The following is a 12849-nucleotide window of genomic DNA, read 5'->3' as shown; positions in this document are numbered from 1 at the left end:
CCCATGCGGGGTGCCCCCCACCCCATCCCAGCCAGGCAGCAGCACCCACGGGGTGGGCTCCAGAGGAGGCTGGAAGCCGGGCCCCCAGCTGGGCTTAGCTCCTCTCTGGATGCATCTGTCCTGAGGGTGCCCTGCCCACCCTGGGCACCGGAGACCATAGAGGACTCAGGAGGGAGACTCAGGGACTCTGTCACGTGGGTAGCTGCCTGGTGCCTGGGCCCATGTCCCAGCCTGGGAGCTCCCTCTGGCTGTGGCCCTGGGAACCTCTCTACTGCCCATCAAAGCGAGAGGGGCCTGGCCCAGCCTTGTGGTTCCGAGGGTGCCCCCGAGGCGGGGCTTCCGGACCCTTCTGGAGAATGCCTCTCTGCAGGCTGTCTCCCAAGCTCACACCCAGGTTTCAGTACCTTGGGGTCCAGGGGCCGCACGTGGGCTGTGGCAGGGAGTGGGAAGCTGGGGCCATGCCCCGGGGGCGGCAAGCTGAGGTCCTTGCTTCCGCCCGGCACCAGGCTCGTCCCGGGGCTGCTGTACCCCGGGCGCATCATCCTCTCCCTGGACTTCATCATGTTCTGCCTGCGGCTGATGCACATCTTCACCATCAGTAAGACGCTGGGGCCGAAGATCATCATCGTGAAGCGGATGGTAAGTGAAGGAGGGGGACCCCACTGCCAGTTGCAAGTGAGGCAACCCCCATAGGCTCCCGGGCCCTGCTTTGCCCTTTGGGATTCCACCCCCTGGCATGCCTGTCTTGGGTCTTTGCCTGGATGTTGCCCCTTCCAGGCAGCCTTCCCTGATCTCCACAGCTCATTCCTGATTCCTGTTACAGCTTCCTATCACTCCCCTCCTTGGGTCATGGTCACGTTCAACCCCTCCTACACTCAGGCAGGGTGCCCAGCGCCCTGCTGGGGTGTGGGGACAGCCCAGGGCTGTCTCCCCGCAGCTCCCCGGCTCCATGCGTCCATGCCGTGGTGGCTGTGGATGGAGTCTCCCCCTGCTGCTGGGCGCACAGCCCACCTGCGGGCAGGGAGAGAGTCTGAGGTGCACGTGGCTGCAGCCAGTTGCCGCCTGCCCTGTCTCCACAGATGAAGGATGTCTTCTTTTTCCTGTTCCTGTTGGCTGTGTGGGTCGTGTCCTTCGGGGTGGCCAAGCAGGCCATCCTCATCCACAACGAGAGCCGGGTGGAGTGGATCTTCCGGGGTGTTGTGTACCACTCCTACCTCACCATCTTCGGGCAGATCCCTGCCTATATCGACGGTGAGACGGGGCCCCTGACAGCCATGGGAGGGGGCGCCCCACTCCAGGGGCCCCTGCAAGCTCTCAGGTGGCGGGCGGGAGGGCTGGGCGTCTCCCGCTGGCTCCGTGCTGCCCGGGGACTGTGCACGCCTCCTGCGGTGCCCGTGGCGGAGACAGGTGCGTGTGTGTCCAACCGAGGGAGGGCGTCAGCTGGGGGAGCCTGGGCTGCACCAGCTGTGGCGAGACCAAGGTCCAAGAGTGTGCCTGGGGCCCTGGGGCATCAGGTGGCCCCCCAGCACCGTTAAATTCCACCCTATTCCTTCTCTTCTTCCCACTGAAGTCAGAAGTGACCCGTCCTCTGGACGGAGAGGACACATTTCGCACACTGATTTGTTCTCTTCAACAGCTTCGCTGAGATCTAATTCACACGCTGTAAAGCTCATGAAGTGTGTGCTTCCATGCTTTTCAGTATATTTACAGAGTTTAATTTTAGAACAGCGCATCACCCCCAAAAGACACCAGGCCCGCTAGTTGTCACTCCGCCTCCCCTCTCCCCTCAGCCATAGGCAACCTCTAGTCTGCTTTCTGTTGCTATAGAATTTGCCTTTGCTGGACATTTCATATGAATCAGATAATGTAGTATGTACTTTTGTGTCTTGTTTCTTTTCCTTAGCATAATATTTTCAAGATTCATCCATATTGTACTCTGTTTCAGTATTCAATTCCTTTTTGTTGCTTAATAATATTCCATCGTACAGATATACCGCATTCTGTTTATCTATTCATCAGCTGGTGAGCATTTGAGTTGTTTCTGCTTTTTGTTTTTTTTTGTTTTCTTTTCTTTTTTAAAAATTGAAGTATAGTCACTTTACAATGTTGTCAGTTTCTGGTGTACAGCATCATGTTTCAGTCATACATGCATACACATACATCCCTTTTCATATTTTTTTCCATTATAATTTACTGTAAGGTATTGAATATAGTTCCCTGTGCATCCTTTGCCCATTTTTCAAGTGGGTTGTCTTTTTGTTGAGTTGTGAGAGCTCTTTGCATTTGGTTACCAGTCCCTTATCATATATATCATTTGCAAACAAGTCCTGCCATTTTGTGGGCTGTCTTTCCACTTTCCTTGAAGCATGAAAGTTACTAGTTTTGTTGAAATTCACCTGATGAATCTCTTTTATCATTTGTGCTTTTGGTGTCATATCTAAGAACCCATTGCCTAACTCAGAGTCACAAAGACCTATACCTGTGGTCTTATTCTAAAAGTTTTACAGTTTTTTACAGCACAGGGAAATACATCCAAGATCTTGTAGTAGCTCATGGTGAAAAATAATATGAAAATGAATACATGTATGTTCATGTATGACTGAAAAATTGTGCTGTGCACCAGAAATTGACACAACATTGTAAACTGACTATACCTCAATAAAAAAATTAAGTTTTACAGTTTTATTTCCTAGTTTTGGCCATTGATGTATTTAAATTAGTTTTTGTATACAGTGTCAGGTAAGAGTCATTCTTTTGCATGCAAATAGTAAGTTGTTCCAGCACCATTTGCTGAAAAGACTTCTTTCCCCATTGAACTGTCTTGGCATCCTTGTCAAACATCAGTTGACCATTAATGAAAGCGTTTACCTCCAGGCTCTCAGCCCCATCGCATATCTGTGAGTCCATCCTCTTGCCAATTCCACACTGGAGGTAAACTTGGCCAGTGTAGCTTTGTAGTAGGTTTTAAAATGGAGATGTGTGAGTTCTTCAACTTGGTTTTTTTGTTTTTTCAACATTTTTTGGCCTCTGGGTCCCTGGGGCCCATGTGAATTTTGGGATCAGCTTGTTAATTTCTCCAAAAAAGGCATCTAGGACTTTGAGTGCGATGTGTTGCCACTTATTCAGATCTTTGATTTCTTTCAATGGTATTTTGTAATTTTCAGTGTATAAAGGGACCTTCTTTTGCTAAATGTATTCCTAAGTGTTTTATTCTTTTTCATGCTGTTGTAAGTAGAATTGTTTTATTAATTGGATTATTTATTGCCAGTGCATAGAAACACACTGTGTTTTGTATCTTGATCTTGTTTCCTGACATCTTGCTGAACTTCTGTATTAGTGCCAATAGTTTTTAAGTGGGTTTTGGGGGGATTTGCTATGTGCAAGGTCATGTCACCTGTAAGTAGAGACCCCTTGTTCTTTCCAACCTGGATGTATTGTATTTCTCTTTCTTTCTTTCTTTCTTTTTTTTAAGAGATGTACTTTATTTTTTAGAAGTAATTGTTTAGTTTTTTGAAGGGGGAGGTAATTAGGCTTATTTACTGATTTATTATTTTGTTCTTGTTATTAGCTGTAGTGGAAGCACTGGGGACTGACAATGTTCCAGTGGTTTTTGTCCTTTCTGCTGTTGATATGACGTATGGATTGATGTTCAGTTGTAAACAGCTCTGCATCCCGGGGACGTGCCTCACTTGGTCACGGGTGGTGCCTAGTTCCTTTTACATGTGCTGGATTCAGTTCTGCTAGCACTTTGTTGATTTTGTGTCTGTTTTGTAGAAGGTATCGGTCTGTAGTTTTCTTGTAATGTTTTGTCTGGCTCTGCTGTTAGGGCAGGACCAGCCTCCCAGAACCACTTAGGAAGTATTCCCTCCTCTTTTATGTTTTGGGAACATTTGTGAAGGATTGGACTTAATTCTTCTTTAAGTATCTGGCAGAGTTTGCCAGCGAAGCCGTCTGGGTCTGGACTCTGTGGAAAGGTTTAAAGTCACTAATTCAGTCTTTGTACTTGCTGTAGGTCTGTTCATATTTTCTACTTCTTCTTCAGTCACTTTTGTGTCTTTCTAGGGGTTTGTCCATTTTTCTAAATTATCTAATTTGTTGGCATATAATTTTTTGCAGTATTTTCGTATGGTTCTTTTTATTTTTGCAAGGTCGGTAGTAATGCCCTTTCTTTCACCTGTGGCTTCCCGGCTTCCCTACGCAGCCACACCTCCTGCCCGTGGGGAAGCCCAGGTGTAGACAGACGCCCCCTTTGGGTTTTCCTCGGGCCTGGGCTGACAGCTGAGGTCACCCCGACGCTCAGGTGCCCAGGCCTGTGGGGACCATTGCCCAAGGACCCTGCTTCTCCGCCTGGCTTTCTGGGTTCACCTGCCCCTGCCTCCCGATGCAGGTGTGAACTTCAACCTGGACCAGTGCAGCCCCAATGGCACCGACCCCTACAAGCCCAAGTGCCCCGAGAGCGACATGGCGCGGCAGGAGCCCGCCTTCCCCGAGTGGCTGACGGTCATCCTGCTCTGCCTCTACCTGCTCTTCACCAACATCCTGCTGCTCAACCTGCTCATCGCCATGTTTAAGTGAGTGCTGCCACGGGCTTGGCCAGGCTGCCTGGCCCCGCTGCCCGCCCCCGCTGGCGGTGCTGACCAAGTGCCAGCCCGGGACCCGGGACCCAGGACGCTGGCTCAGCCTGGGCTGGCAATGCACGGCCATCTCCCTGGCCCCTGCTGCGTCTGTCCAGGGCTCTGCAGCTGCAGGACCAGCCACGGGCCATGTGCTTGGAGGCTATGAACTGGGGGGCACCGAAGTTTGTCTCCTCCACACCCTGGGGTCGGGGCTGCCGGGGGAGGGGGTGCGCTCCAAGCTGGAGCAGCCTGCGGACTCACTGGCGCCCCAGAGGGGGAGTCAGCCTCCCTGGAGGATGGATGTTGGTGCGCCTTGTGCAGGGGAGCAGCAGGGATTCATGCCCAGGGCACTCGGGAAGCCCCTGTTCCTTGGGGAAAATTCGATGTCACGGGTTGTCTGAGGGGATGAGCGGGGAGAGCTTTCAGTACAGCCCTCCCCCAGTGCAGAGAAGGGAGCCGGGCTGGAGCGGGAGGGCAGCCATTGTCTGAGGTCTTCTCTAGGCGGGGAGGTGGGGGGTGGGGCAGCAGCGTTACTGGGAGTCCCGCGGTGCTGGACCACCCGTAGGCGCTCTCCGCTCTCCACGTTGGGACAGGGGCACGAGGGCAGCCCTGGCTGGGGGTGCTGAGGCCGACAGCCCCCGTGGCTCAGGGCACCGCCAGCCCCTCAGAGCCCCTCGCGGCCTCTGCAGAAGGGCCCGTGAGGCCTGTGGCTCCAGTGAAAATCCCTTCACTCCTGGTTTGGTCACCATTGCTGTTCGCTTTTGCCATATTCTGATTTAACGTGTGTTCTGAACAGTGAGAGACCCTGACTGTGTGCCGGGCTGTGACGGGGGCGGCCAGGGGTCAGTGGGGCAGGGCGCTGTGCCTGCAGCACGTCCAGCGGGTGCGGCTGCGTCCCGGCCCTGCCCGGCCTCCCTCCCAAGGCCTCCTTCTGTCAAGGGTTTGGCTCAGGTGAAGTCCCTCCATGAGACCCACAAGGTGTAGAGAATAAACGTATTGGCCTGTTGAAGACAGCGTCCCTTCTGCTGGTCAGCTTCAGTGCAGGACACCATCCAACTCTCGACCCATGCAGCGTTGCTTTATCCTCTAGGGAGGTTTATAAAATCTAAAATCTGGGTCTTCTTTCCTCCTCCTCCCCTTGGCTCCCAGGGAGCTCAGAATCCTGAGACTGGCTGGTCAGCTGCCTTTTTCTGCATCTACAGTTGCCCTCCTGGGTGGGGGGGTGTGTTTGCTTTTTAGGGGCGGTTGTGGCCGACCCCGGGCAGGGATGTGGGCGTGTTTCCTGTGATCCTGCCCTCGTAACCCATGTGCTCCTTTCCCCCACCAGCTACACGTTCCAGCAGGTCCAGGAGCACACAGACCAGATCTGGAAGTTCCAACGCCACGACCTGATAGAGGAGTATCAGGGCCGGCCCCCCGCGCCGCCCCCATTCATCCTCCTCAGCCACCTGCACCTCTTCGTCAGGAGGGTCGTCCTGAAGATCCCCTCCAGGCGGCACAGGCAGCTCAGTGCGCCGTCCCCTCCCTCATCCCCAGAGCGGCTCCCGGGTCCTGGGGTGGGACGGGGTGGGAGAGGGTGCAGCTCCTAGACTCCTGGGACCTCAGCAGATGTGCAGGCACCCCCAGGCCACTGACTTCCTGCCGGGCCACTCAGGGCGGGCTCCTCCGGCCCCCCAGGGTCTCGGCCCTCCCAGCGGGGCCCGCAGTGGGGGCAGTGGGTCAGAGCCCCACGTCCTCTGTCCGCTCGCCCTCCCCCGGCAGAGGACAAGCTGGAGAAGAACGAGGAGGCGGCCCTCCTGTCCTGGGAGATGTACCTGAAGGAAAGTTACCTGCAGAGCCAGCAGCTCCAGAAGAAGCAGCGCCCAGAGCAGAAGGTCCAGGACATCAGTGAGAAGTACGTGGCGCCGGCCCCTCAGGCTGGACGCCACAGCCCCTGCGGGTCCAGGACACAACAAGGACGCGCTCCCGGGGGAGGCCCCGCGACTGTCACCTGAGCAGAAACCCCCATACCGCGGCCCCTGCACTGGGCCTGTGTCCACGCCCCTCCCTCTGGGTCCCACAGGCAGCTGGGCTGACCCTGGCTCCGCCATGGTAGGAGGTGGGGTCGGGGAGGCCCACCCCAGGCCTGGGAGGACCCGCAGTGAGCTCGTTGGCACTCGGCTTGGCTGCAGCTCCTTGGGGGCCTCGGCAGCCAGCCTGGAGCCCAGGCACACTCCACACCCTCTCTGCTCTCAGCTTCCTTCCAGGGTGTGAGGTCGGAGTTGGGTCCCTTCCCTCCACCCTCCCCAAGCCCTGGCAGGTGCCGCAGGGCCAGACTGCCTCAGGGCACAGGTTGGGGGAGCGCTGGTCCTGAGGAGGGACGGGTGCCATGTCCAGGCCCCCAGGCCGGCCTGCTGGGCTCAGCCAGGTGCTCTGTTAGGGTGGACACCATGGTGGACCTGCTGGAAATGGCGCGTCTGAAGCGGCTGGGCTCCATGGAGCAGAGGCTGGTCTCCCTGGAAGAGCAGGTGGGTTCTGGGCTGGGACCTCTGTTTCTGGGCCTGGATCCGATTGGCCCTGGTCGGTCATTCAGCAGTGTTGTGGCTTCGAGAAGGAGCATGCTGGGAAACTGACCAGGAGAAGGAGGTGGGGACATCAGCGCAGTTGTTCCCAACCAGCAGGGGGCCCTCCAGTCCTCTAGAAGATTCTGCCAAACACTCCGCTGCCTGAGCTCCACCACACCACCCTGTGAGGTGGCCACGCCATGGGCCAGTCTGAGGGAACAAACTTGTCCCCTCCTCTGGCCTCCTTGGAGCTGTCCTCTGAGATGGCCGCTGTCTCCAGACTCCTCCCCCGGAACCTGGGAGGGGGCTGTGGAAATTACCAGTGGCCCTCAGCTGCTTTCTCAGGCTGTGCTGGGACGGAGGGAGGCCGCGGGGGCCAGCAAGGGTGTGTGTGAGTGTCCGTGCGGACAGCTGGACTGAGGGGCAACATCAGAGAGCAGTGTGTGGACATCTCGGACCAGCCCCAGATGAGAGGGAGGTGACCAATAGGCAATAGACAAGCAGCCTCCCCCCACCCCTCCCACCTCAGTGCCCACTGATGCTCCCCCTACCAGCGGGGCAGCCCCGAGCGGCCTCACGTCCAAGAGTCATCCCCCTGCAGGCCAGCTGGGCTCGGCACCTGAGCAACGCAGAGGGACAGTATGCGTGTTGGTCCACCCAGCCTCCCAAACCACCCAGTTGTCCACCCGCCCATCCCTCCTCTGCCCATCCAACCACCCACCCACCCCGTGTTTCCTGCAGACCTCCACCATGCCTGCTCAGGGCTGGCCTGAGAATGTCGGGGTAACAGGCATTGCCTCACACTTGGAGCATCCAGCCAGGGAGGAGGCACAGACGCAAAGGTCCATTGTCACAGTGCAGTTCATTGAGCACAGTGAGCAAGGTGGACGCAGAGGCTGGTGGTCAGGGAGGCCTCAGGACTCCAGGGCCGAGACGGTGGACCAGGCAGAAGTCAGGCACCCGCCCCTCCTTGGCCCTCCTGCTGAGCTCCAACCCTGTCCCCGCCGCGCTGCGGGCCTGCCCTGGGTCCCGCCCTACGTGCTTCTCATCTCCCCGACTGCCCCATCCCCAGAACCTGTGCTCTCCAACGAGAGCCCTTGCTGCCCCGAGCAGCCCCTGAGCCCCCACGCTGTCGCCGAGTGGTGCCCAAGCAGGCTCGCCGTGCCGGGCGGGGAGCAGGCCGCTCGGCCCTGCCCTGGGGACCGCTGCACGCGGGGCCTGCCCCGGCACCTTCCCCCCCGACACCCCTGAAATGGGTGTGGCGCCACGGAGCTGCGTTCTCCTGGCCCCTGTTAGTCACAGGTGGGTCCCACGGTCGCCTGTAATTGAGCACGTTTGGCCTCTGGACGTTTCTTTCCTCAGTTGTGCGCTGCGCTTTTCCTGGGGCTCAGATCTCTCACTGGGGCTTCACGTTGGTCCAAAGGCCTCCAGGTGTCCAGTCCCAGGGTCACTGTGTCTCACCGGCAGGTGCTGCCGACAGTCAGTGGCCGTGACTCCGGGCAGAGCCCTGGAGGTGCTGGCGGCTGCCTGGGCAGCAGAGAGCCGGGAGGGGCTGGGTGTTCTGTGTGGACCACTTCTTGTTGGGGATGTGCCTTTCAGGTGGCCCAGACGACCAGAGCGTTGCACTGGGTTGTGAAGAGCCTGCGGGCCAGCGGCTTTGGCTCGGAGGAGGGCGTCCCCACCCTGGGTGAGTGGGTGTTGTCCAGCAGCTGGTCTCACCACCTGTGTTCTTTTGAGCCTTGGGGTCTGTGGGGAGCAGAGGTAGCAGGCCCGGTGCCTCGGGGGGTGGGGCCCGCCCCACAGATACAGGTGCCGAGTGCAGCCAAGCCCCCAGTTTGACCAGGCTGGGGGACTCTAGAGGTGGCCTGGCCACAGTCCCCGTCCTCCTCCTGGGCGTCATGCTACAAAGTGGGGGCGGCTCCAGGAGACGCCTGAGGCCCAGTCCCATAGACTGGATGACACAATGCAGAGCCGTTGTTCCAAATCGGCAGCCATCCGAGAAATGGGCATGAGTAACCATCTTGGGGTGTTGCTGGCCCGGGAGGAGCAGGCACGCTCTCCTTAACGGGGCGGGCGTCTATAAGGCCTGCGAGCCCTGCTAACTGCCGGGGGCTCTACACGCGGAGGCAGGTGCCTGACCCCCGGCCTCTGTCCTCCGAGGGCTGCAGTGCAGAGGACCCCTGGGGAGGACGCCCCATTTGGGGCTAGTGTTCGACCTAGTCTCAGGGAGGTGGAGGCAGCCCAGAAGTTTAGGAGAGAAGACCACAGAGGATGGCCCTGTCCCACGGGCCAGACACCTGGGCCCGGGCCCAGCTTTGCCCATGGCTCCGCGCGGCTGTTCCCCTTCCCAGTACCCCAGAAGGTCTCGGAGGGGCAGGACCCTGAGCTGGACAGAGGGCAGAAGGCGGAGGACCCGGGTGACGCGTACCACGTGAACGCCCGGCACCTCTTCTACCCTGGCTCCTCGGTCCTGCGTTTCCCAGTGCCCAACGAGAAGGTGCCCTGGGAGGTGAGTGCCTGTCCTGGATGCAGGTGCCTGGAGTTCTTGAGGGGAGCGGTCCCACCCCAAACCCTCTGACCCACCTGGGTGGGTGGGCCCACTGCAGCCTCACGGGGACCCAATGGACAGACGAGGAAGCAGAGGCACACAGGTCCACGCAGCCAGAGGGGGTGGGGCTGGGGGTTGAGTCCAGGATGCCGGCTGGGCCTCTGCCCTGCCTGTCCTACACCCCTGTCTGAGCAGATGGTCACTGCCCCCTTTCTGAGCGCCAGGTGAGTGTAAGCACCAGAGACAGGGAGAAAGGGAGTGAGATGGACAAGGCATCATGCCCACCCCCGGCTTCTCTGGCTTTCCTGGAACATTCCGGGCTGTTGCTTCCTCCGCCTTCTCCCTAGCCTCTGCCAGCCGGAATCCTTCTCAGCTCTAGAGCCCAGCCTAGCCTCCCCCCGCCCCCACCTCCGTCCTCGGGAGACCCCCCTCGACCGCCCCGCCCCGCCCTGCGGCAGGTCTGGGTGGGCACATCCTCAGATCCGCAAGCTCAGGCCCCCGCGCGCCCTGCGGGGCCGTCCGGGTCTGGGCGGTGACATCTGCGGGCACTGCCCTGCTTGCAGGTGGAGTTCCTCATCTACGACCCGCCCTTTCACACGGCCGACAGGAGGGACAAGGACTCGGTGGACCCCATGGGAGAGTGAGTGTCCTGCCTCCTGTCTGTCCTCCCTGAGGGCTGGGGAGGGAGGGACCCTTGTGTCCTCGGGCTGACCTTCTGAGGGTCACCGCAACCACTCTGCCTCCCACTGTCTCTCTCGGGGACGTGACCTCTCATCTCGCTCCCAGTGCCCTGGAGCCTCTGTCCAGGATCAGCTACAACGCGGTGGACGGACACCTGGACCGACGCAGCTCCCACGGGACCTACGCCGTCCGGGACGGGCTCCCTCTGTGAGTGCAGCCCTGCCTGGCCCTCCTCTGCGGCCTCCGGGCTTTTTCTCCCGGCATCAGCTTTCCTCTTCCGCAAAATGGGTGTTTTCTGCCAAAAAGAAACGAAATAGGGAAGAAACACCCTCAACATTAAGTGTTTCCTTAGCCCACCTGCCGCCCCCAGTGGCTTGCTCCCCGCCGCCTCCCTGGACACGCGTGGGCAGGTGGGGGCCCGGGTGCTGCACCCTCGTCCCCTGACGTGACCTGTAGGACTCGGCTCCCGGGGTGGTGAAACAGGGCCCCTTGTGCGTGGGGATGAAGCGGGGGAGCCGGGAAAGGGCCCCTGGGTTGCACGTCGGGGACGGAGATGTTTCCAGGTCTGTCCTCTGTAGGGACGAGCGCTGCACCCCAGTGCACAGGGGGGAACGTCAAACATAGAGACGAAGGTGACCCACGGCGTCAGGGCCAACGCGCACTTAGCGAACACCTACTGTGTGCCAGCCTGGGGTTCAGAGGTCAAAGAGCCTCCTCTGACCGGGGTCACTGGGGAGGCCACACCACCAGGGACCGGAGCCTATGGAGGGTCTGTCAGAGTCGGAGGAGGGACCACAGGTGTCTTGGGACGCGGGGACCCCATGGAGTGGGCAGGATCCAAGGGGCCTGAGGGAGGAGGCAGGTGGCAGGCCTCTCCGGGAATGTTCTGGAACAGGGAGTGGGTGACTCTGCCGTGGCGGAGGCCGTGGGAGGAGGTGGTGGGAGACGGGTAGAGCACGAGAACAGACATGACCAGGAGCGGCTCCAGCCCTGGACAGGGGAGCAGGTGGGGGACGCGGCGCTGAGGAAGAGAGCAGGACAGACTGTCACGGGCTGGGGCACCGTCGGGTGCCGGCTCACAACATGCCTCCGGACACAGCATGATGGTCGGTCTCAGTCAGGCGCTCTCTGGGGGACTGTGATGCCTCCCGCGTCTGCGGTGGGGCTGGGCTTTGGCTCCCAAGGAGACCTCTTTCCTTTTTAACCCCCCCAAGGTAACCTGAAGCCCCCGCCTCACCCTTGAAGTCCCTGAGGGTTAGGGTTTGGCATGGACAGCCCCAGCGGGGGACGTGGAGTCTGCCAGACTGTGGAGGGGCTGGCAGATGTTGGGCGTCCCATCCGGGCTCCTCACAGGGTGACCCCTTCCTGCTCCTGTCTGGGGGACTGCCTGCACCAGGGCAGGTCTGGGCGGGGCCCCCGCCTGCTGCCCCCTCCCTGCCCCGCCCAGGTTCCCCCAGCTGCAGACCCCTCTCCACCCAGGAACCCCATGGGCCGCACCGGGCTGCGTGGGCGCGGGGGCCTCAGCTGCTTTGGCCCCAACCACACACTGCAGCCTGTGATCACCCGGTGAGTAGCCCCAGATGGGGACACACAGTCGCCCACACGCCTCGGCCCCTGCTCAGAGAGCCCAGAGGACGGCTCGCACTTGGCTGGGCCTGGGCAAACGTGGGCACACCCCAGAACACAGGGCAGGGACGTCCATGCCCCCTCCCCAAAACCCAGGTCCTTGCTTCCCCTGAGGCTGCCCTCTCTTCCCCGTGGGCCCTCCTCCCTTAGAGGCCGCTGGGGTCAGGGACAAAGCCGGGGTCAGGGACAAATCCAGGGCCCAGGCCCACCACGTGGACAAAATGACCAGGGCCCGGGCCCACCATGCGGACAAAATGAAAATCCGTATAAATCTGCAGGCGTTTCCAGAGAATCACAGGGGTGGGGCGGCCGAGCCCAGGCACGTGCTCCTGTAAGGCTTTTGAGGGAAGAATGTGCTTCACATAGGCCGAGCCCTTCCAGCCCCTCAGCGGTGTGGGGCCAGGGCAGGCGCCCGTGGTGGCTGCCATCTCTGTCCCGGGAGCAGGTGCTCGGGAGACAGGGTGGGCCGCTCGTGGCCCCCGGGGTGGGGAAGGGCTGACATCAGCACGTGGGGAGGTGACAGCCCCGGTCCCTTCTGCAGCTGGAAGCGGAACCAGGACGGCGCCATCTGCAGGAAAAGCATAAAGAAGATGCTGGAAGTGCTGGCAGTGAGACCCCCCCTCTCGGAGCACTGGGCCCTGCCGGGGGTAAGCCAGCGCCAGTGCCGACCCGGGCCCTCATCCACTCTGCCCACTGACCGGTCACCACCGCCCACCCACGGTCACTGTCCTAGACAGCTTGAACCCTGTCCCTGGTCCTGAATGGCAAAGGCTGGGCTTGCCTTTTTAGGAGAATTTCCCCCTCCTATTACTCATCTTGTGGTTGTGAAAACAGA

At 59.7% G+C, this 12849-nt stretch overlaps 1 protein-coding gene and 1 non-coding gene across 7 annotated transcripts in view; both read left to right on the top strand.

Annotated features, from left to right (window-relative positions):
• TRPM2 (transient receptor potential cation channel subfamily M member 2) overlaps positions 1-12849 on the top strand; it is a 50256-nt gene that overhangs the window by 32589 nt on the left and 4818 nt on the right. For all 6 annotated transcript variants that reach the window (XM_032493371.1, XM_032493564.1, XM_032493326.1 and 3 more), the window contains exons 19-30: positions 507-639; positions 1080-1251; positions 4388-4571; positions 5944-6125; positions 6378-6510; positions 7036-7123; positions 8759-8846; positions 9511-9668; positions 10271-10347; positions 10494-10595; positions 11868-11954; positions 12556-12661. In XM_032493371.1, the coding sequence (XP_032349262.1) occupies positions 507-639; positions 1080-1251; positions 4388-4571; positions 5944-6125; positions 6378-6510; positions 7036-7123; positions 8759-8846; positions 9511-9668; positions 10271-10347; positions 10494-10595; positions 11868-11954; positions 12556-12661 (1510 nt within the window). The remainder of the gene's footprint in view (positions 1-506; positions 640-1079; positions 1252-4387; positions 4572-5943; positions 6126-6377; positions 6511-7035; positions 7124-8758; positions 8847-9510; positions 9669-10270; positions 10348-10493; positions 10596-11867; positions 11955-12555; positions 12662-12849) is intronic.
• On the top strand, positions 12615-12672 carry LOC116666637. Its single transcript, XR_004323570.1, has one exon. It is a non-coding gene; the product is annotated as a Z6 small nucleolar RNA (small nucleolar RNA).

This window comes from Camelus ferus, chromosome 1 (genome assembly GCF_009834535.1).
Source record: "Camelus ferus isolate YT-003-E chromosome 1, BCGSAC_Cfer_1.0, whole genome shotgun sequence".
In the NCBI taxonomy this organism is placed as follows: domain Eukaryota; kingdom Metazoa; phylum Chordata; class Mammalia; order Artiodactyla; family Camelidae; genus Camelus; species Camelus ferus.
Note: the sequence above shows the minus strand (reverse complement) of the source record. Positions and strands in the feature narration are given on the sequence as shown.